Here is a 19,767-nt window from a genome sequence, read left to right as displayed (position 1 = left end):
ACATTGTGATGCGTTTTATTCAACAGAACATGGATTCTCCGTTAGAATGGCTTTCTACACAGTGCTTTCACTTCAGCTATAAAATGCTCAGGGATTCATGAAAGTGGAACCCACAACCTTCCGTTTATGAGTCTGCTTCCTTACTAGCTAGACCTCCAGATTGATGGTAATTATTCTTATTTAAAAATATCTGGGGCGGTAGTAGCCTAGCGGGTAACACACTCGCCTATGAACCAGAAGACGCAGGTTCAAACCCCACTTACTACCACTGTGTCCCTGAGCAAGACGCTTAACCCTAAGTGTCTCCAGGGGGGACTGTCCCTGTAACTACTGACTGTAAGTCGCTCTGGATAAGGACGTCTTGTAAATGCTGTAATGTACACGCACACTTGTTTCTTACTTCTCTTTAATCATAACCTTTCACCATGCCATGCACATCACCAGACCACATCATTTAATTTGGCTTCATTATTGCTTTTCAATTCAAAGCAAATTAGGAATCGCTGGTAACTTAAAAAAAAAAAAAAACATTTCAACATTTGAAAGTAATAAACAGCATCCCTGAATATAATCATTTTTGTGCAACATGGAGACTGATTGTTCTGTGCAAGTGATGTAAAAAGCATGCAGGGAACGTAAGCTCCAGGTTGTCACCAAGCAAGACAGTACAAATGTAGATAAGACAGTATAAAGGCAGATAAAATGCATCCACAATCCTTCAAGCATCAAGGAATTATTCTTCAGTGCAAGGAGTAAAAACATGCATTGCAATTCAGTAGAAATTTTAAATGGAAGGTCAATTAATTCATTTAAACAATTAAAATGATACAGTGTAAAAAAAATCATGGTTGCTGGTGCTCGGTTGTGGACCAAATGCTCAGCATGCCCTTAAACCAGAGCTGCCTGGTGGCTTGGTCCTTTTTGCATGGCCGAGCATTTGGGCTCAGAACGTCAAAGTCTACAGTATGGTGCTGTTGAAGCCACCTCAGTCCTTCTCCACCGTTGCTCCCTGAAAGTGTAACCTTCACATTGCGCTGCACTTTTTGGGCGAGTTGGGGTCTGCGTTGGCTTTCTGGCGTATGCACTCTGCCATCGTGGGAGAAACGACAAAAATTCTGTTTATTTTAGGTAAAATAGCATGGTCCGTTCATCTCAATCACTCACCTGCCAGGTCTGTCCTGTTGATCCCGACCAGCGCTTCATATAGGCCTTTGATGGGATTTTCCCCTGCGATGACCACGCCATGCAGCCAGATGAGCAGCATGCGGTGGCCGTGCTCTTTGTAGCTTTTTGTGCCTTTAAATGGTAAAGCGCTCTGGTTGGCATGGCCATATGAATATGGCAGTCGCCATATGAATATCGTAAGCAGCAATAACTGACCGGTCCACTGGTGCTCGATGGCCCGGACGTGTGCGTCCGTGAAGCCCCAGTACTGAGCCAGTGTCTTCCACTCTCCCTGGCCCAGGTACTTGGTGGCGAGCCTCCAGATGACGGACCGCATGTGCTGGGTCTCTGGCTGGTGGTCCTGCTTGAAGGTCAGGGTTCGGCCCGCCAGGGGGTCGGTATCAGAGGTCATTTGGTCCTGTAAAGATGTAGAAAAAAAAGAAATCCTCCTTAATCTCAGTCACATAGTGATTTTGTTATACTGAGAACAGTATGCTATATAGAGTCCAGCTGAGGGAAAGCTCTGAAGGCTGAAAATGTTCTAGCAGATGGGCCTAGATCAGGGGTTCCCTGTCCTGAGAGAAAGTTTTCCTTCCAAACATCAGTCAACTGTTGTGTTGTAAAGATTCCTAATGATTTATGTGGCAGGCTGAAAGAACAGAATGTTGGAATTAGGAATCCCTGGCTTAGGGGCCCAGGACTGGGAAATACTATAATATAAAGCTCTGGGAAAATACAAGATCACTTCACAAAAGAGCCTTTCTATTTCTACCAAAACCAACCAAAGCAAGTTTATACACACTATTTAATAAAATAATAATTATTATAATACTTATATTTATATATAAATATATGTATAGATATTTAGTTCATATAATAAGTTTTTCATGCCAAATGGAAATTAATTTTTGATTGAAATCAGTAGTTTATGGCTGAATATGAAGAACATATTGTTATAATTTGCTCTGACAATGGAGAAAAAAGTGAAAAAGAACAGGAAATTGTCAGCCTGACAACCTGTGGATGCCACGGGAATTGCAATAAATTCCATCCTGGTGACATCCCAGGAAAATGCATACACTGAAAGAAAACACATTAACATATTTCTAGGATATTTCACGGTCATCTTGTAGTACGGGAAGTACCTTCTCCCACTTGTAAAAGCGGTCCGCTTTAATGATCATGTCCACCACGTTGACATGGTTTCCTCTGGCTGCCACGTCGAGGGACGTCTTCCCTTGCTGTAAGTATCAATGCAAAATGACTGGGATGGATTCTGGGATGCTTTACAGACCATAACAGTCTATAACCCCGGTTACCTTATCCAGCAGTCTGAGGTTGACTCCAGCTATAATTATGAGCTCGACCATGTTGTGCCGACCGTGTTCGGCTGCCATGTGCAGCGCCGTCTGGAGTCTCTGGTGAGGACATTGACAGTCACAACCACAGATATTTCGTTCACCCTGGTAGAAGCTTAACGAGAGGCCTGTTGCTGTCGTGAAACACATCTTACGTGGTCTGGAATGTCAAGTTCACATTCAGCATCAATTAGGAGCTTCACAATCTCGGTGTAGTTGCCGAGGACAGCAATGTGCAAAGCTGAATTGTGCTGGGTCTGCAACAGAAAATTCAGCAGACATCACTAAAACCTCCCGAGACCCTGGGGACACTGCATTTTGGCTTCTTTTTACTATAATATTTGATTCTGTTCAGGTAAAACCCTGCTGTCCTTATTCAGGGACCTCGGCTTGCCCTCTAGTGGTCAGAGAGGCAATATCAGCAGCATTCTTTTTTACGGTGCCTGTCGCTTCTAGGGGTGTTGAAATGAATCGTATAATCGATGCATCGCGATGCCGACATGGACGATATTGCATCGATGCAGTGCAGAGCATAATCGATTATCATAATGATGTTGCTTGGTGATTTTCTGTTTGTGAATCTCGTTAAAACGTAGTGCAGGTAGTGACTGTGGCGGCCTGTTCTACAGAATACAGTGCCGTTCCGCGAGTTTTACGCTGCATGGCGTGGCAACCATGATGTATTTTGCGGGCGACCAATAGAATCCAAGTGGGGGTGTCTTCTTTCCGCCACTTCGAAACAGACACATGGAGAAAATGGAGAAAAAGCTGATCTTTCTCTGAGTGTTCAGAGATCTACAACACAACAATATCATCTTACCCAGATTTACAAAAACACGCATATTTTTCGTGCGGTGAGCATTCAGTTGAATTTAAAAAAAATTTATTCTGTAATGAATACTATTTGGAACTGAGGTGTCAGAATAATTTGGACATTACACGTACCAAATATTACTGCTTTTATGTAATACAAAATGAAATAATACAAGGACCACAGAGCTTGGACCAGTCCAGTTCCTCTGCTAGGTGGAGATGTCGATCTGCATCAGGACCGGGGCAGACGATTAACTCTGCCCACAACATAGTGCCATGTGCAATTAAAGGAGAACTACCAGTATATACAACTGTTACAAGGTGAGTGCAGACGTAACAAGTTTTTCTGCTCTGGAGCAAATCAGAGCGTCCACACAGGCGAACGAGACCTTGACTTCATGTGACCATGTGGAAAATGTCTGGGATGCATCGATATCGAGGCACTGATAATCGTAATCGAATCGAATCGTGAGACCAGTGAAGGTTCACACCTCTAGTCGCTTCCCAATTTGGACTGTGCATGCCTGCGAAAGCCACCCTGCTACAGCCTAAACCTGACCGTGACCAAAACCGGGTTTCCGGTCCAAATTGGGTTGCCACAGTCAATCCAGACACATAAGTAGACAAGATACTAATACTCATCCAATTTTGAGGCTGAAACTGAAATGAGATTTTTACTTAAAGTGTCTGTAGTTTTACATGGTAAGAATTTGACCCGTTTCAGTAGTAGTATTGTAGTATTTTAGTAGAATTTAATAGTAGTAGTAGTATTATTTTAAGACAACTATGATTTTATTGGGTTTTATTAAGAATTAAGTCCCGAAATCCTTACATAAGGACATTCTTTTTTCAGAAAACAAGTTTTTTTGTTTTGTTTATAATGGGATTTTAATTTATCCCAAACAGTAAAAGGAAATTAAAAATTCACTCCAATCCAGAGCTCGGGTCTCAGGAGGATAATCACAGTGCAACTCGACAAGTTAAAGTGCTTGAACTGCCGATCAAATGTAACATTAGTCCAGATTCTGATGAGGGCTGCCAGACATGCCCCAGACTCACGTTGTCCACCACGTTGGTGTCAGTCCCGGCCTCCACCAGCAGCCCGGCCTCCCTGACGAAGCCACGCTGGGCAGCGAAGTGCAGAGCGCTTTCGTTTTTCTGAGGGCGGAGAAGCACCGGCGTCAGGCCAGAAGCTCTTATACGTGTGCGGTAACGTGCAGTCGTGTGGGAAACTTGCATTGGTCAGTGCATTGACGCTGCAGCCCATGTCCATCAGCAGTCTCACGCAGTCATAGTGTCCCCCGTCCACAGAAAGGTGCAGGGCTGTAAGCCCGTCCTGAGACAGACGCGTAAATCTTTACATTATCACGGCAAATGATGTCACAGGCACCATCTCCTCGATGGAACTCACAATGTTCTTCTCGTCTATGTCCTCTCCCGTCTCCACGATCTTCTGTAGCACCTCAGCGTGGCCGTGCTTGGCTGCAAGATGCTGAGCTGTGTTGTCCTCCTGAGAGCAGGAGGAAACACGTCAAATCTGTTCATCGTGCAACAAACTCAGTCATTTCAGGATCAGTTGTGAAAAGTGCAGAAATACAGTACAGGCCAAAAGTTGGGACACCTTCTCATTCAATGTGTTTTCTTTATTTTCATGACCATTTACGTCAGTAGATTCTCACTGAAGGCATCAAAACTATGAATGAACACATGTGGAGTTATGTACTTAACAAAAAAAGTGCAGACCTGACCTCCACAGTCACCGGACCTGAACCCAGTCCAGATGGTTTGGGGTGAGCTGGACCAACAAGTGCTAAACACCTCTGGGAACTCCTTCAAGACTGTTGGAGAAGCATTTCAGGTGACGACCTCTTGAAGCTCATCGAGAGAATGCCAAGAGTGTGCAAAGCAGTAATCAGAGCAAAGAAACTAGAATATAAAACATGTTTTCACTTATTTCACCTTTTTTTGTTAAGTACATAACTCCACACGTGTTCATTCATAGTTTTGATGCCTTCAGTGAGAATCTACCAACGTAAATAAAGAAAACACATTGAATGTGAAGGTGTGTCCAAACCTTTGGCCTGTACTGTATAAAAACCCAGAGGCTGCACCACCTTGTCTTTAATGCTGTGGGCACAGCCCAGGCCAATGAGGAACTCCACCACCTCCAGCTGGCCATGTTCTGCTGCCAGGTGAAGCGCCGTCTTTCCCGACTGTCGGTTAATGAGACAAGGAGAGAGATGACAGGGTGAGCGAACCCTAATATGACAATATTTACACCCAATGTGACGTATTCCAGAAAGCATTTGTTGGATTTCCAACGCCTGGTCAATGTGCAACGAAAACCAAATACACAGTAAATGCCCAGCAAGACCTGCTATGATCCATGACGTGGCCAAAACGTCACCAGCACACAGGCACACCGAAACCAGCCAATTTATGCATGAGGCAACGACTGTGATCTGATGCTGTGTAAACATGGCAGCCACACACCCACCAAGACGACACCCATTCTCCACCGATCCTCTGCTCTGGGTGTGGAAGCTCACATTTCACGTATTACTACCGATTCTACAGTCATGCTGCATTCTTATCAGTATGTGGGAGTGCAACCTGAAACCAGAGTGGCACCAGGAAGGTCCCTGCTGAACTTTACATATTTAAACACGAGATCGTTTCACAAATCATGCCGCAGATCATATGCACAGAGGGTGGTGACGCCGGATTCTGACTTTTTAACCCCCACGACGCAGATACCAGCAGGAAGGCACATTCACTCGACCAGCCACAACTTTCAGCACCTGCCTGATGTCGCCTGATGTCGCCCAGCCTGCCTCTCATACCTCTGCTTTTTGACCAGAACACGGACAGATCGGGCAAAATTCTACATGTTTGGTGGTTACTGAACATTTTCGGCACCATCTTCATTGTCACTCCGGTTTTATGGCCATTGGTGGTATAATGGTAAGCATAGCTATTTGCCAAGCCATTGACCTGGGTTCAAGCTTTATTAGTACAGTGGTGGCCTAGCGGGTAATGAACTGAACCCCCAAGGTCCCCTTGAGCAAGGTAGCATCTGGGGGGTGGGGGGAGGTTTTCATGGCCACTCTCAAAAAATATTTCCCACTTGTCATGTTACTCTACAGATTAGTGCATTAATACCTAAATCATACATACAGCACATGCAGGATTCGTGAAACATTTCTTGATCCTCTTTAAATAACCCACCTTGTCCGCTCGGTCCAGCTGGACATCCTCCAGGTCCTCCACGATGAACTCCAGCACCCTGATGTGGCCCCGCTGGGCGGCGCAGTGCAGGAGGCTCAGCCCATTCTGGCCACACAGGCACATATTTCACAAATGTGACATGACGCTGTGACAACAGCCATTAGAAGGAGTTTGGAGGGTTTCTATTGACTGTCACAACATTTACACTGTCACACAAACCTACACTGTTCCATGCGACCAAACATGTTTATCCTCTGTTGCTATGGCAACTCAGCTCCCTATCCTAACTTCATCCAGGCCCTGGGTGAGGCTGTTTAAAAGGCTAATGAGACTTTTGAAATAAATCATATTTTTATGTTTATTATATTTCAGCCCGTTAATCCAGTTCAAATGTAACTTACTTTATTCTCACAGTTCAGCTTTGCACCACAAGCCACCAGGATCTGCAGGATCTTCAGGTGCCCGAACCAGGCGGCCAGCAGCAGGGCGTTCATGCCAAACTGTGATGGATGGGCGGCAGAAGATGAACACACAAGGAAACGGCAAAAAAGATCAAGTTTACAAAAGTGCAGCAGCGCTGACCCCCGGGGCAGAACGGCCGTCGCAGCAAGATATGAAAAATTCATCACGTGGAAAAGTGGCCTAGCAAACCATATTAAATAATAACATTCACGTTTCAGGTGATTATTAACCCTTCCAGCCTGGTAACATTTGACTACCACTTGACTCGGCTTTTTAAAATTTGCCTTATTTGTTTATTCCTGGTTAATTTTTTTTTTTGGTCAGCGATCCCTCTGAGGAGAAGTAAAAACAGAACTAATGTGAGCTGCGTGCATTGAATATGTCCAACTTGCCAGTGCTGACTGATAATAACTAAAGACGACTAATAATAACAAGAACAACAACATGAATTAAAAAAACAACACGGCTAAAAGATCCTTTTGATTTCAACTCAGATTTTAAAAGGGTTCATGTGTTGGTGTGAAAAAAATAAAGCACAATAATAATTCTAAGCAATAATATAAATACTTTGAATATTGTAAATATTATAAATGGTTAATATTCCACTAAATAAAAACTAAATAAATATTAAATAAATAAATAAATATTAAATAAATAAAAAAATATTACAATAATACTTAAGTGCAGGGGCTTCACGCTGCAGTTAAATTGTTCTTATTGAGGAAGACTATACTCTATGTAATATATACCTACACTGTCCGCATGGTCCACGTCGGTGTCATGCTCCAGCAGCAGGCGCACGGCCTCCTCGTTTCCAGCCCCCGCGGCCCAGTGCAACGCCTTCCTGTCTAACTGAGGACAGTTTAACAAAAGCCCGGTCAAATACCACACACACACACACACACACCAACACACAAATGAGAACTACATCAAACCTCTCCTGTGGTTGGGGGATTTCTCTGCCGGACGGTGCCAAATCAGGGTCACATCCTGTTCTATGGGCTAAAATCTGTCTGTGGCACCCCTTCCCCCCGGGACACTGGGAATGTTGGCGTTCCTTACAGGGGGCGTGCGGTCAGTCCCTGGCATCTAGGTAAGCTCCTCACCTTGTTTTTGGCCTTGATGTCGACCCCTTTCTTCATCAGGTCCTGCATCCGGCCCACGTCGTTCCTCTTGGCCGCATTGTGAAACTCCTTCTCTGATCGAAGCACTGGAAAATACAGCCAGCTTCATCAACTTCCAGTACAAAACACTTTGAATGTAAAACAAATGAATTCAATTAATGGAAATAAACCTGCCTGCACAAATGGCATGGTGCAATTGTCAAGCTAAGGTCAGTACTTATTGCGCATCATTGCCGCAATTAAAATATTAGAATACTAAATAATCTTTTTACTGGAGATGCTCTTAATTTACAAAATTAAACTAATGATTTAATCATCCTGTTTTCCTTACAGGCATTCAATTATAAAAAATGCTAATTATTTCAGTATCTACTCAGCCGATATCGACATCATGTGAACGGACGCGGATTCTGCGCTTACAGATATCATCCTCCGACACCAGATAATCCTCCATTTTAATGATCTCCCCATCGTCTGAAATCGCCCCGATCGACGCCGCCGCCGCCCTCCGGCCCGCTGCGCCGCTCCGGCGCGTCTGAGTCGCGGCGTCCCGGAGAGCTGCGCGGACTTCACGACACCGCGGGCGCGACAGCGCAGGCGCCTTTACGGCAGGACGCGCCGCCGTACGACTCGCACATGGCGGAAGCCGCTGCGGAGGGACGGCGTGTGGTCCGACAGCTCGGTACGATTATGGGCAAGACCAAGAGCAGCAAGTTTAAGCGGCCCCGCGTTTCGGCGGACGGGCTGGCGGCGGGTGCGGTGAAGCGCCCGTCCGGGGACGACGAGGAGGCGGTGGAGACGGACGAGGACTCCCCTGCTGCGGAGCTGCTGGAGAAGGTAAATCGGGTGTTCCATCATTTCACCCTACTTGTCGAAACGTCCTGCCGCCGCACGGTTTAGTCAGAGTTTAAAGGAAAAGACGGTAAGTGCTGCACCAAATACTATCAGAACATACTTGTTTGTTTTTGGACAATAAAGTGTCATAATTAATATTCAAACAGGTAAAACACTGGTGGTAGGACGATCTGATGGGTGTTTCTGAGCTACCACAACATACTACTCACATACTACTACTTGTGGTTTATGGACAGTACAATAGTATAATTATTATTTAAACAAGTTGCACATCGCATTTGTACAGCTAGCAGGAACGGTCGCTTTAAAAACATGCTGCGGTAGGAAATTCAGTCCGGTGTTCTGTCGGATTGTCCTACCTTGGCAGAATTTCCTACCGCAGCATGACAGGTAAAACAAGGTTATGAAAAATACGCAAAACTCTCAATATTGTTCAGTTTGTATTTGAAATTGCGCACTATTTATATGCCTATAGAGAAGAAGTCCCTCGTGGTTTGGAGCATGTGTAATGTTTTCTTCTTTATATCTTTTGGAATTTGCACTTTAGTAGAATCCGTAGCTCTAATTGACTATAATTATCCTTGCTTGCCTTTTTTTTTTTTTAACTACTAATCTATAACTATTACTTTAACTTTGCATGGTGAAAATGGAGCGCTTCACTGCGCATCATACTGCAATTATTATGCAAAAATCCCTGCAGTCGTGTGTTGATGTGATATATGAATTGTTTTGTGTGTGTGTGTGTGTGTGTGTGTGTGTGTGTGTGTGTGTGCGCGTGCTGCAGCTGCAGAGCCCGTGTGCAGATGTGCGGGAACTCGCCTGTGCCGGCATCTCCCGTGTGGTCCAACAGAGCCAGACCATCCCCGCCTTCCTGCAGAGGGACGCCGTCCGGCGGCTCGGGCCACTTCTGCTGGACCCCAGCCGGGCCGTCCGAGAGACCGCGGCAGGGGCGCTCAGGTGGGCTGGACGAGCCTCGCCGTCGTTCCCTTTCTCCGTCTGTTTGAGAGTTGGTTGAGAGGAGCTAACGCGTGTGTTCTGACAGGAACCTGAGTGCGTGTGGAGGACCCGAGGTATGTGAGGACATGGTGAGGCAGGATATCCTAACTCCACTTGTCACTCTGCTCCGAGAGGTAAACCGCGTCCTTTGTCAGGAATCTGAATTCACAGCGTTACGTTAGTCGCTTGCGGGTTTTTAGTGATTTGGTGGCTTCTTTGCGGCAATGCGTCTCAGTTTCTTGGTGCTTTCATCTTCGCCAGTGCTGCTCGGCCTTCGAGGTCAGTTCAGCTCCATCCTCCCAGGAGCCGAAGCACACGGTGGAGGGTGTGGCCAATGAGGCGGTGAACCTGCTGTGGAATCTGTGGTGAGCAGACAGCACATGTACACACTCGAGGTGTGAACCCTCACTGGCCTGATTATTCGATCACGAATATCGATGCACCGCGATGCATACATTTTTCTGCACGACAAGAGTTAAGGTCTCGTTCATTCTTGTGGACACTATGATTTACTACAATGAGCAGAAAAACTCACCTAATGTCACAAACACTCACAAAATAGACGTGGTGCCTGAAACACTACCCGTAAGACGATAATGTCGTATTGTAGGTCTCTGGACACTCAGATACTATTAAGATCAGCGTCTCCTCCATTCCCACTTTATGTGTGTGTCTTACGAAGGGGGAGACCAAACACTAGCCCGCTTCGACACTATGATTCTATTGGTCGCCTGGAAATACGTCAACTTTGACTGCGGTGCGTGCATAAGGAGGTCAGGTCTCCACTTTTTGTTAAGTACATAACTCCACATGTGTTCATTCATAGTTTTGATGCCTTTGGTGAGAATCTACCAACGTAAATGGTCATGAAGATAAAGAAAACACATTGAATGAAAAAGGCGTGTCCCAACTTTTGGCCTGTACTGTACTTATTGCTCACCTCTATATAGAATAGTTTTTTGTGTATTGTGAATTTTTGCATGACCACCTTTTAAGGTCATATTTGTGTGTGTTATTATTCCCCGTCGTGATGAACTGCCTTGATCAGCGAGAGCAGCACTCGGGCCGTGTCCACGTTCAACAGGTCAGGCCTGCTGGACGTCCTGATCCTCTGCCTGGACCGACGCATGCAGAACGTGGAGCTGGCGCTGTCTGCAGGTCGGTAGCATCAGGGCGCATTATGTCCTGTGTTGTTTTACGTTAATCAGAACAGTTTCTTTATTACGTGTGTGTGTGTGTGTGTGTGTGTGTGTTCGTAGCACACTGTCTGCACACGGTGACTGAGGACAATGCAGAGCTGCTGGGCAGCGTGAACACAGCGGTCCTGAGCGCCCTGGAGTCCGTGCTGCTCTCCACTCACACTGGAATGGCGCAGACGCTGTTACGGACGCTGGCCGCGGGTGAGCTGGAGGGAATTTAAACTAGGGCCGCACGATAAATCTAATCGCAAAATTCATATTGCTATATATATTGAACCATAGACTGTAAACTGTATATTTCGCAGTATGTAATTAGATAAGACAATTTGAATGTTTTTGAAAGGGTAACGTGTCCATAGCGAAGGCACTGCAACAGGAAGTTGTACAATAAATTTCAACATACAACATAACCATAACCAGAGTAGGGCTGCACCTAACGATTATTTTAATAATCGATTAATCTGTCGATTATTTTGTTTGATTAATCGTAGAATCGGATTGGAAAAAAACAAACAAGAAAAGCGTTCATTTCCAGCCCTTTATTCAAAAACAGAACCAAAATCTTTAGAAAGTGCACAAACATGTTGCTCCTTGAGCTGTTATAATAATAATAATAAAATTAAATAAAAATTGACTAACACAAAAAAACATACACATGTATGCTTTACATCTGCCAAATATACTTTTTTAAAAATAGTGCCACCTGAGCTGCCAGAATGATAAATAATTTATAAAAAAATAAAGAACAATACAAATCAGAAAATTTAACAGGATTTGTTTGAATGTCAGAACTTGTTCTCTACACTACACTGCAGATGCACACACTCACAAACTCTCACACTGACACACACACAACACTGCAAAAAATGCTTTTCTAACTTAGTAGTTTTGTCCTGATTTCAGTCCAAATCTCTAAAGAATCTTAAATCAAGATACATTTACTAGACACATGAAATAGCATAAGAAATGATGTCTTGTTTTCTGATAAAACATCTCAAAATTAAGTGATTGTTTAAAACAAGCAAAATTATCTGCCAATGGGGTAAGAAAACTAATCTTAATGAGATATAATCTCAAACAGAAGTTTTAAGCATCACTTAATTTTCTCATGCCATTTTTCTTGTCTAGTAATCTTGATCTAAGATTTTTTAGATATTTGGACTGGAAACTAGACAAAATTACTAGGTAAGAAAAGCTTTTTTTGCAGTGTAGCTATACATGACAACAGATTGAAAAATGAATGGTCCAAAAAAGGCTAGTGAATAAAAACATGTCTTTAGTCTTTTAATGCAAAGTAACTATAGCACCCCTGCTTTACTACTGTTATTACCGAGCTAACGCTAACTCGTCATGCCTGTCAAGCTGGATGACGGGTAAACATTTACATTTACAGCATTTATCAGACGCCCTTATCCAGAGCGACTTACAATCAGTAGTTACAGGGACAGTCCCCCTGGACCAACTTGGGGTTAAATGTCTTGCTCAGGGACACAATAGGCGAGTCGTCCACGCGGAGACGCAGAGAACAGTCCGAACGCTGTTTCATCCCCCTCCACACCTGTAGGTAGCGCTGTAAGTCCCCGTCTAGTTCTCCTCCGCGCCGAGTTAAACACCAGCACCAGGGACATTACGTTCCTCACTTCAAAACGGAACAAAAGTAGGATTCTGTAGCGACTTCCCCTGCTGCTGAACTCCCTTCCTCCTCATCAAACACGCGTTTCAGGTGCTGGATCATTGCCGTGGTGCTCCCGTGCCGTGCCATGTCGCTTTTGCATATTTTCGCGCAGATTTCTCTGCCTCCGCCATGTATCTTTCCTCTACGTTCGCTTGTTTTTTTTTTTTTTTTTTTGCTCCACGCTGTCTATGAGGCGGCATGAGTGTGTTCACTCCGCTCCGCGCTCAAATAAAGATTTTTTTTTTAATAATCAAACGTCTCCGCGTCGCGCGTCATAACGAATCGATTAGGAAATTAGTTGCCAACTCTTTTAGTAATCGATTTTTATCGATTCAATCGCTTCGTTGTTGCAGCCCTAAACCAGATAAAACAATATCTGGGCACTTCTACTGAAAGTGGACTTTGTTTGATGCCAGTGATTATATAAAAACTTTGAATTTTCTCTGTTCAGCTTTAAAGTTTACCTAAAATATTGTCAGAAGATATGTAAATAACTCTATGCTTGTTCATGTTTTATCATGCAGTCCCTAACATCGTGCAGTCCTAGGGTTACGGTTAGAAAGTGAAGTGATTGTCACATGTGATGTACAGCAGCACAGCACACGATGCACACAGTGAAATTTGCCCTCTGCATTTAACCCATCACCCTGAGTGAGCAGTGGGCAGCCATGACAGGCGCCCGGGGAGCAGTGTGTGGGGACGGTGCTTTGCTCAGTGGCACCTCAGTGGCACCATGGCGGATCGGGATTCGAGCCGACAACCTTCTGATTACGGGGCCGCTTTCTTTCACCGCTAGGCCACCACTGCCCCTAGAGGGTACCCAAACCCTCTAGGGTTCCAAGATTTTATTTTGTGATTTTTAAAATCACAGGGCACCAAACAGCCTAGGTCCGCCTGTCAGTACCCAATCGGTGCCACTTGCCCAATTGGTGCCATGCCTGCGTGCGCATGCGGAATCCGAGGTGACCGTTACGGCCTAAACCGAACCCTTCTCCAAAACCGAACAGTTTCTACCCCAGTACCAACACGCTATTCAACACACAGTAACTGTGGCTCTTAACATTATGCACTGTCACTTTAAATTATGCACATTCACTTTATGCAATTTAGCCTTCTGTGACTAATTTATTGCTGCTGCACCACTTTGTCTTCTATGTCTTCTGTGTATCATGTCCTATGTTCTGTCTGCGTGGGAGGGGTTTTCAAGCAAGAACTTCATTGTGCTCTGTACGCTGTACTTAGTACATATGACGATAAACTTCAACCTCAAAACCGAACCCTATTCCAAAATCAAAACCTTCTCCAAAACTGAACCCTAACCCTATTTTTATTAAACCTGGAAGTGTGCAGTGACCAGTGGATTACTGACAGATTGAAGGCCTGTTTTAGATTATTCATTGATTCCACAGTATTTTTAAGACCTTTAAGGATTAATAGTTATTTTTAATGATTTTTAAGGGCTTATTTTTTTTGGAAACTCAAATTTAGGGCTTAAATAGCCGTGGTTTCACACAGGTGATGCAACTCATTTTCCTGAGGAGTGGATACTTCTGTGGTTGTTCGGTATAATCAAAATCTCTCCTGTTGGCCAAATTCATATTGTATACCGTTTATACCATGCGGCCGCAGATTACCTGAACGCAAAATGATGCAATTTATATCCTAAGTACATGAACTTACTCCGTTTGGGAATGGATACAGAGTCGGGCAACGGTGACCTGGCAGTTGCTAAAAGGCTCATTTTGTTGTATGGCAATATTTTGGCTTTAGACAGACTGACACTGAACAAAGTCAAAGTTGCAGCAACATGACAAATTAGTATCAGCGCCAAACCCTAAAATATCTAATTTATATATTACTATATATACACTATACTACTATATATATTACTTTATTTAAATGTAATGGTTTTTGATAAATTCTTTAAAAAAAATGGTTAATTTATTTTTTATTAAGCTGCTGTATTGGAAAAATAACATTTGCAAGATTTTTGTGTGTTAAATTTAGTAAACTATTGTAAGTTTTTCACTTTGTTATATGTAATTCGTATGCTTCACTTTGAAATGAGAGATTTTGTTATTAGTAATTTTAGTAATTTGTAATTAGATTTTTTATTGCCATATCGCAATATTCTTCTTCCCTAATTTGAACCTTCAACCTCGTGACACAGAACAGAAAAGTTGAAATTGATTTTGGTGAACGGCAGGTGTGGTGTGGAACGTGAAGGCCAGCCTGCCGGCGGCGCAGCACGCCCAGACTCTGGGCGCCCTGGTAGCCACGCTGTCCCGCAGCCTGGAGCTCGACGCCGGGAGGCTGGTCCCGGAGCTGCTGCAGGCAGAGGCGGCCCGATTCGCCACCGGTGGGGGCAGCGCTGCGGCCACGGAAGGGATGGAGGAGCACATGCCGGCTGACAGAGGGGTGGGGGCAGGAACGGAGGAGGAGCTGGAGGAGGGAGACGGGGAGGTGCATTTGAATGGGCTGGGGAGAAGCAGGAAGACGAGTGGAAAGGAAGACGACTTCTCTGACCTGCTGCCTGTAAGAGCTCCTCCCTGCTGTTCTGGGATCAGTTTTCCATGCTAATGTAATGGAAATGTCAGTTCCAAATACAACCATGGACCTGTAGTGTACAGGCTCTAGACTTAACTTTTTACACTGGCACACTGCACGAGGTACTTTTAAACTGCATCGCAGTTAACTGCAAATCACTGTAAATATGGGCAATATTGACTTGTAAAAGATTAACCAACATTTGAATTTATTTGAGGGACTGAAATTAAAACGAGATGAAATAAAAAGAAAACCGGCATGTTTTAAGGGCTTGAACTTGATTATGGTCTCGGCCTGATCTGTTCGCTGCTTCCAGTTGCTGTTTTGAAGATTTTGCTGTTTTATGTGTTTTGTAGGTGCGTTGTGCCTTTTCATTTCCATCACTTTTAATGTCTGTGTGTTGTGTGATTTGCTCAGCGGGGCAGGGAGGAGCTGAGGGAGGTCACGGCGCTGCTGACGGCCCAGCAGACGTCTCTGGAGATCATAGTGAACATGTGCTGCTCGGACGGTGAGACGTCGGGTGGGTCGGGTTCATTCCAGCCTGCCACATACTTCAGGTGTTTGCACACGAATCCTCAGCCGGGTTTCCACGTTTGCTCAGTAGACCCCTCTGATGATGAGTGGGAGGAGACGTCGAGCGGCGATGAGGCTGAGCCAGGCGCAGATGGCCTGTTGGAGGGAAACTCCAGCCTCCTCTCTCCCTTGTGCCTTTCTGCAGAGGTCCACGGTGCTCTTATCCACCACCACATCCCACAGAAGGCACGTGGCTCCGCCTCCCGTCCCTCCTTTCTCGTCTCCAACTCACCTGTGTGGAACTGGCATTTCATCAGTTTTGATTTGCATTATAGGAAAGTGAAAATGATTGTGTGTGTGTGTGTGTGTGTGTGTGTGTGTGTGTGTGTGTGTGTGTGTGTCAGGTGCTGCTGAAGGCGGAGTTCCCCAGCGCTGAAGCTCTGGCTGCGTGTGGAAAGACGCCCGCATGGGGAGGAGTCGTTAAAAAGTAACGCCCCCCTGTTGGCCACATCGCACTAAAATGAAGTTCTTCTCTATGACGTACGTTGTGTTCATGATGACGTTTGTGCGGAACAGGATGTACCGCGTTCAGTACCGGGCTCTGACATGCCTCCATAACATCCTGGCTGCCATGGATACGGAGTCTCTGGGCGGACCTGTTGGTCTACAGGCTGTGGCTCAACACCTGGCCAGTTTGGTCTTCAGCTCAGCAGGTTTGGACGCTGGATGTTCATGACTGGTTCCAAACATGTTTAATAAATACACGACTTATTTCAATATTCAGAGAAACTAGTGTCCTGTTTCTACTCTTTATTTCTGACCCATTACGTAATTCATGTAATTTATCAAGATGACAATAATTTTTTGTTCCTGCTGGTTATGTTCTGCAGAGGTTCTTAAAGACGACGAGTTTCTGGAAGCGGTGACCAGCGCTCTGCGTTCCCTCCTGCAGATTATGGCCTCGAAAAACATCCCACAGGTGAGATGTCCCCCCTCTGCAGCATGTTGTCCTCTTGCTGTCCTCCAGTGTATTTGTGGTTTGTCCCATAAAATTATAAAAAAGTATATATGTGTGTGTGTGTATGTTTGAAGGGGTTATGAAGTGTCATTTATGTGATTTTAGTGCATGAGCCCCCAGCAGCTGATGAGCCTGTGTGAGGCGGCCACGCGTTGTGACGTACTGAGCGTCAGGGTGAACGCTCTCGCCATCCTGGGCATCACCGGCAGCACCCTGGCCAAACAGCCCGACTCCGCAGAAACCCTGCAGGTATGGAGGGGAAGTGACATCGGGACGGTCGGCTGTCCTTTTTCTCACCGCCGCCGTCTCCTTGCAGATGATTGGAAACGCCTTACTGTCAGTCGCGACGAAGGACACCAACCTGGTGGTGTGCGGTGAAGCCCTGGACGCCCTGTTCGACGTGTTCGCTGACGGCGAGGAGGCGGAGAAAGCTGCTGCAGCCATCCGCCTGCTGCCCGCACTCAAAGCCCTGCAGCCCGTTTTCAAAGCCAAGGTACCAGCGCTGATCTTGGTACAGATGAAGGTCACTTTCTCTTAATGGCTGAGTGTGGCAGCAGGATGGACCATCAAAAACCAGTTGTGACCAACTTCCCTACAGCACACATGAAGCTCCCGTGTGGACAAGGACAGGGACACAACTTTCCACAGGGGCTCTAGTGCAGGGGTGGGCAAACTTTTTAGCTCAGGGGCCACGTTGACTTTTAACATTTGTTGGCCATAAACATAAAAAAGGCATTACGATGTTAATGTGTGGAGAAAGGAGTGGGTTGGATGTGAGTAAAATAAATAAAAAGTGAAGTGATTGTCACTTGTGATACACAGCAGCACAGCACACAGTGCACACAGTGAAATTTGTCCTCTGCATTTAACCATCACCCTGAGTGAGCAGTGGGCAGCCATGACAGGCGCCCGGGGAGCAGTGTGTGGGGACGGTGCTTTGCTCAGTGGCACCTCAGTGGCACCTTGGCGGATCGGGATTCGAACCAGGAACCGCTAGGCCACCACTTCCCCGGTTGAGTAGTTGAATGTTGCATGTTGAGATGTGGGTTACAGTTTAATGTAGGTGAGTAAGAGCAGCCACATTCTCATTAGTCAATAAGTTAAAATGTGGGCGTGTTGTAATATTGACTCCGCCTTTTTGCTTTGTCAAGAATGTGGAAAAAATTACAATCCCAGACTTTGCTTAACAAAAATATAATCGCTAGAGGCTAGCGTCCATTTAGACTCCTCAGCCTCCATTTCCATAATCTAAACGCATCACCTGACCATTCATTTTACCACACAAGCCCGCGTCAAAACTCCAGTTCGGGTCTTGAGGTGCTTTATCTGCACCCAGTGCGCCACCTGGTGGAAGGCCAGGCATTACAGGAAAACGTCACCTGGAGTCATGATTTCATGGTTTTAACAGGCCGGATTAAAAGGACCAACTTTGCCGTACTTTGCCCAGCTTTATTGTGCTCCTGGTGACCCTTTTGCTGAAGGCTGTGTGGTTTTGTGTCGCAGATCCGTAAGGAGGGGAAAGGGAAGTACAGCCCAGAGCAGCTGTGCGTGCTGGACAACATCAAAATCAACCTGCGCCGGTTTGTCGGCTACCTGGAGAAGCAGGCGAGGCGCTGAACCCCGACCGGAACCACCGCCCTTCTGATGCCTCAATGAGGGAAGAGCTGAGCGCTCAGCTCTGTCATGTGGACACTTAAGTTCTTTCTTTCTGAAGCCAAATCTCAGTTTTTATCCCGTTGTATGAGTGCGCTGATTATGTTAATAATGGTTAATGTATAATTATGGCTAAATCTAATTTTGAATGATGTTTGTAATAAACATCACCATGAAAGTAGTGTCTGTGCGTATTTGTCACCTTACAGTGAAATGCCATGTGTTTGGGTACATTTTTTTTACATATTGGTGCCATCTACCAGTAATCAGAACTGAATTATTAGAATAAATAAGATTTCTGACGAGCCTTCGATCTATGCGGGTTGGAGACGGCCGAGGGCGGTCCGCGGCAAGCAAGTAGCAGGCGGACTTTGCGAATGCAGGGTGATTTAGTTCTCGAGAATCCAAAATGAAAATAAAACTTGGATTAGCGGAGTCCTCTCCATCTGGAAGAATGTACCTGAAGTTTTTGGAAATGTAAATTAATTTAAGAGTCTTCATACACCACGTCTGTAGATCAGTGAACCAGCACTGTCTTACTGATGTTAATTTGATTAATTCACTAGAAGAAAATGTCTTCAAGAGTGTCTGAACATTTGAGAGCCAAACGCCCATTTTCTTCAATTGAAAGCAAGGGATCATTACATAGCCATGTTTATAACTTACCTGAGGCCTCAGTCCCTGGTATAAGAGACTTAATATGAACGTCTTTCTGGTACATCCCATCTCTTTTTTTTTTTTTTTTCCCCCTCAGGCCTCGAATCTATGAAAAATCTGGGACATTTTTAAATGAGAGACCTATGGAAAATATAATTGGAAAGATAACATGAACTTAATTTTTTTAAGGAGTAAGGACGCTTTTCTCCAGTTGATTTGAGTAATGTGCTGTCGATTCCAGCCTTGGTCTGTTTTCAACCTTGGTCTTTCCGTAGTGTGTCTTGGTCTCAGTACTCTAAATTCTCGGCAGTATCTTGGTCTTGGTCTCAGTTTAGGCAGTCTTGACAACACTACATGTCTTAAAAGTCTTAAAATTGGCTTCCATAACCCTGCAGAAACCCTGGGTGACGTGGATGTTTCTGTGGGGCAGCTTTACAGCAGTGCTTGATAAAAGGAAGCATCTGAACAATTTTCACATTCAGAACCCACCCCCAGTCCATTTAAC

General features: G+C 45.0%; 2 protein-coding genes across 6 annotated transcripts; one reads left to right on the top strand and one right to left on the bottom strand.

Moving 5' to 3' along the window:
- Positions 1-515: 515 nt before the first annotated feature.
- Positions 516-8,869, bottom strand: ankdd1a (ankyrin repeat and death domain containing 1A). 3 transcript variants are annotated; one of them, XM_028956495.1, is made up of 15 exons: positions 8,570-8,869; positions 8,132-8,235; positions 7,779-7,877; positions 6,965-7,063; positions 6,564-6,668; positions 5,450-5,548; positions 4,747-4,845; positions 4,573-4,671; positions 4,395-4,493; positions 2,678-2,779; positions 2,484-2,582; positions 2,310-2,405; positions 1,381-1,582; positions 1,165-1,296; positions 517-1,115 (listed from the first exon to the last, which is right to left on the bottom strand). In XM_028956495.1, exons 1-15 carry the CDS (start codon positions 8,601-8,603, stop codon positions 952-954), a joined length of 1,632 nt encoding a protein of 543 aa, XP_028812328.1. In that variant the 5' UTR covers positions 8,604-8,869; the 3' UTR covers positions 517-951. The 3 variants fall into 3 exon arrangements, with proteins under 3 accessions (XP_028812330.1, XP_028812328.1, XP_028812329.1); XM_028956496.1 differs by having other exon boundaries at positions 517-1,086; positions 8,570-8,861; XM_028956497.1 differs by lacking the exon at positions 8,570-8,869 and having other exon boundaries at positions 516-1,115; positions 7,775-7,877; positions 8,132-8,163.
- Positions 8,777-18,786, top strand: heatr3 (HEAT repeat containing 3). Of its 3 annotated transcripts, none has more exons than XM_028956487.1 (15): positions 8,777-8,986; positions 9,789-9,961; positions 10,047-10,134; positions 10,262-10,365; positions 11,049-11,158; positions 11,260-11,400; positions 15,081-15,409; positions 15,839-15,929; positions 16,026-16,180; positions 16,339-16,421; positions 16,511-16,647; positions 16,825-16,913; positions 17,058-17,201; positions 17,269-17,445; positions 18,456-18,786. In XM_028956487.1, the coding sequence occupies exons 1-15, from the start codon at positions 8,786-8,788 to the stop codon at positions 18,567-18,569; spliced, it is 2,136 nt and encodes a 711-aa protein (XP_028812320.1). In that variant the 5' UTR covers positions 8,777-8,785; the 3' UTR covers positions 18,570-18,786. The 3 variants fall into 3 exon arrangements, with proteins under 3 accessions (XP_028812320.1, XP_028812319.1, XP_028812321.1); XM_028956486.1 differs by having other exon boundaries at positions 16,023-16,180; XM_028956488.1 differs by lacking the exon at positions 8,777-8,986 and adding an exon at positions 9,636-9,661 and having other exon boundaries at positions 9,767-9,961; positions 16,023-16,180.
- The last annotated feature ends 981 nt before the right edge of the window (positions 18,787-19,767 follow it).

Source organism: Denticeps clupeoides, chromosome 16 (assembly GCF_900700375.1).
Source record: "Denticeps clupeoides chromosome 16, fDenClu1.1, whole genome shotgun sequence".
Taxonomy (NCBI): domain Eukaryota; kingdom Metazoa; phylum Chordata; class Actinopteri; order Clupeiformes; family Denticipitidae; genus Denticeps; species Denticeps clupeoides.
Note: the sequence above shows the minus strand (reverse complement) of the source record. Positions and strands in the feature narration are given on the sequence as shown.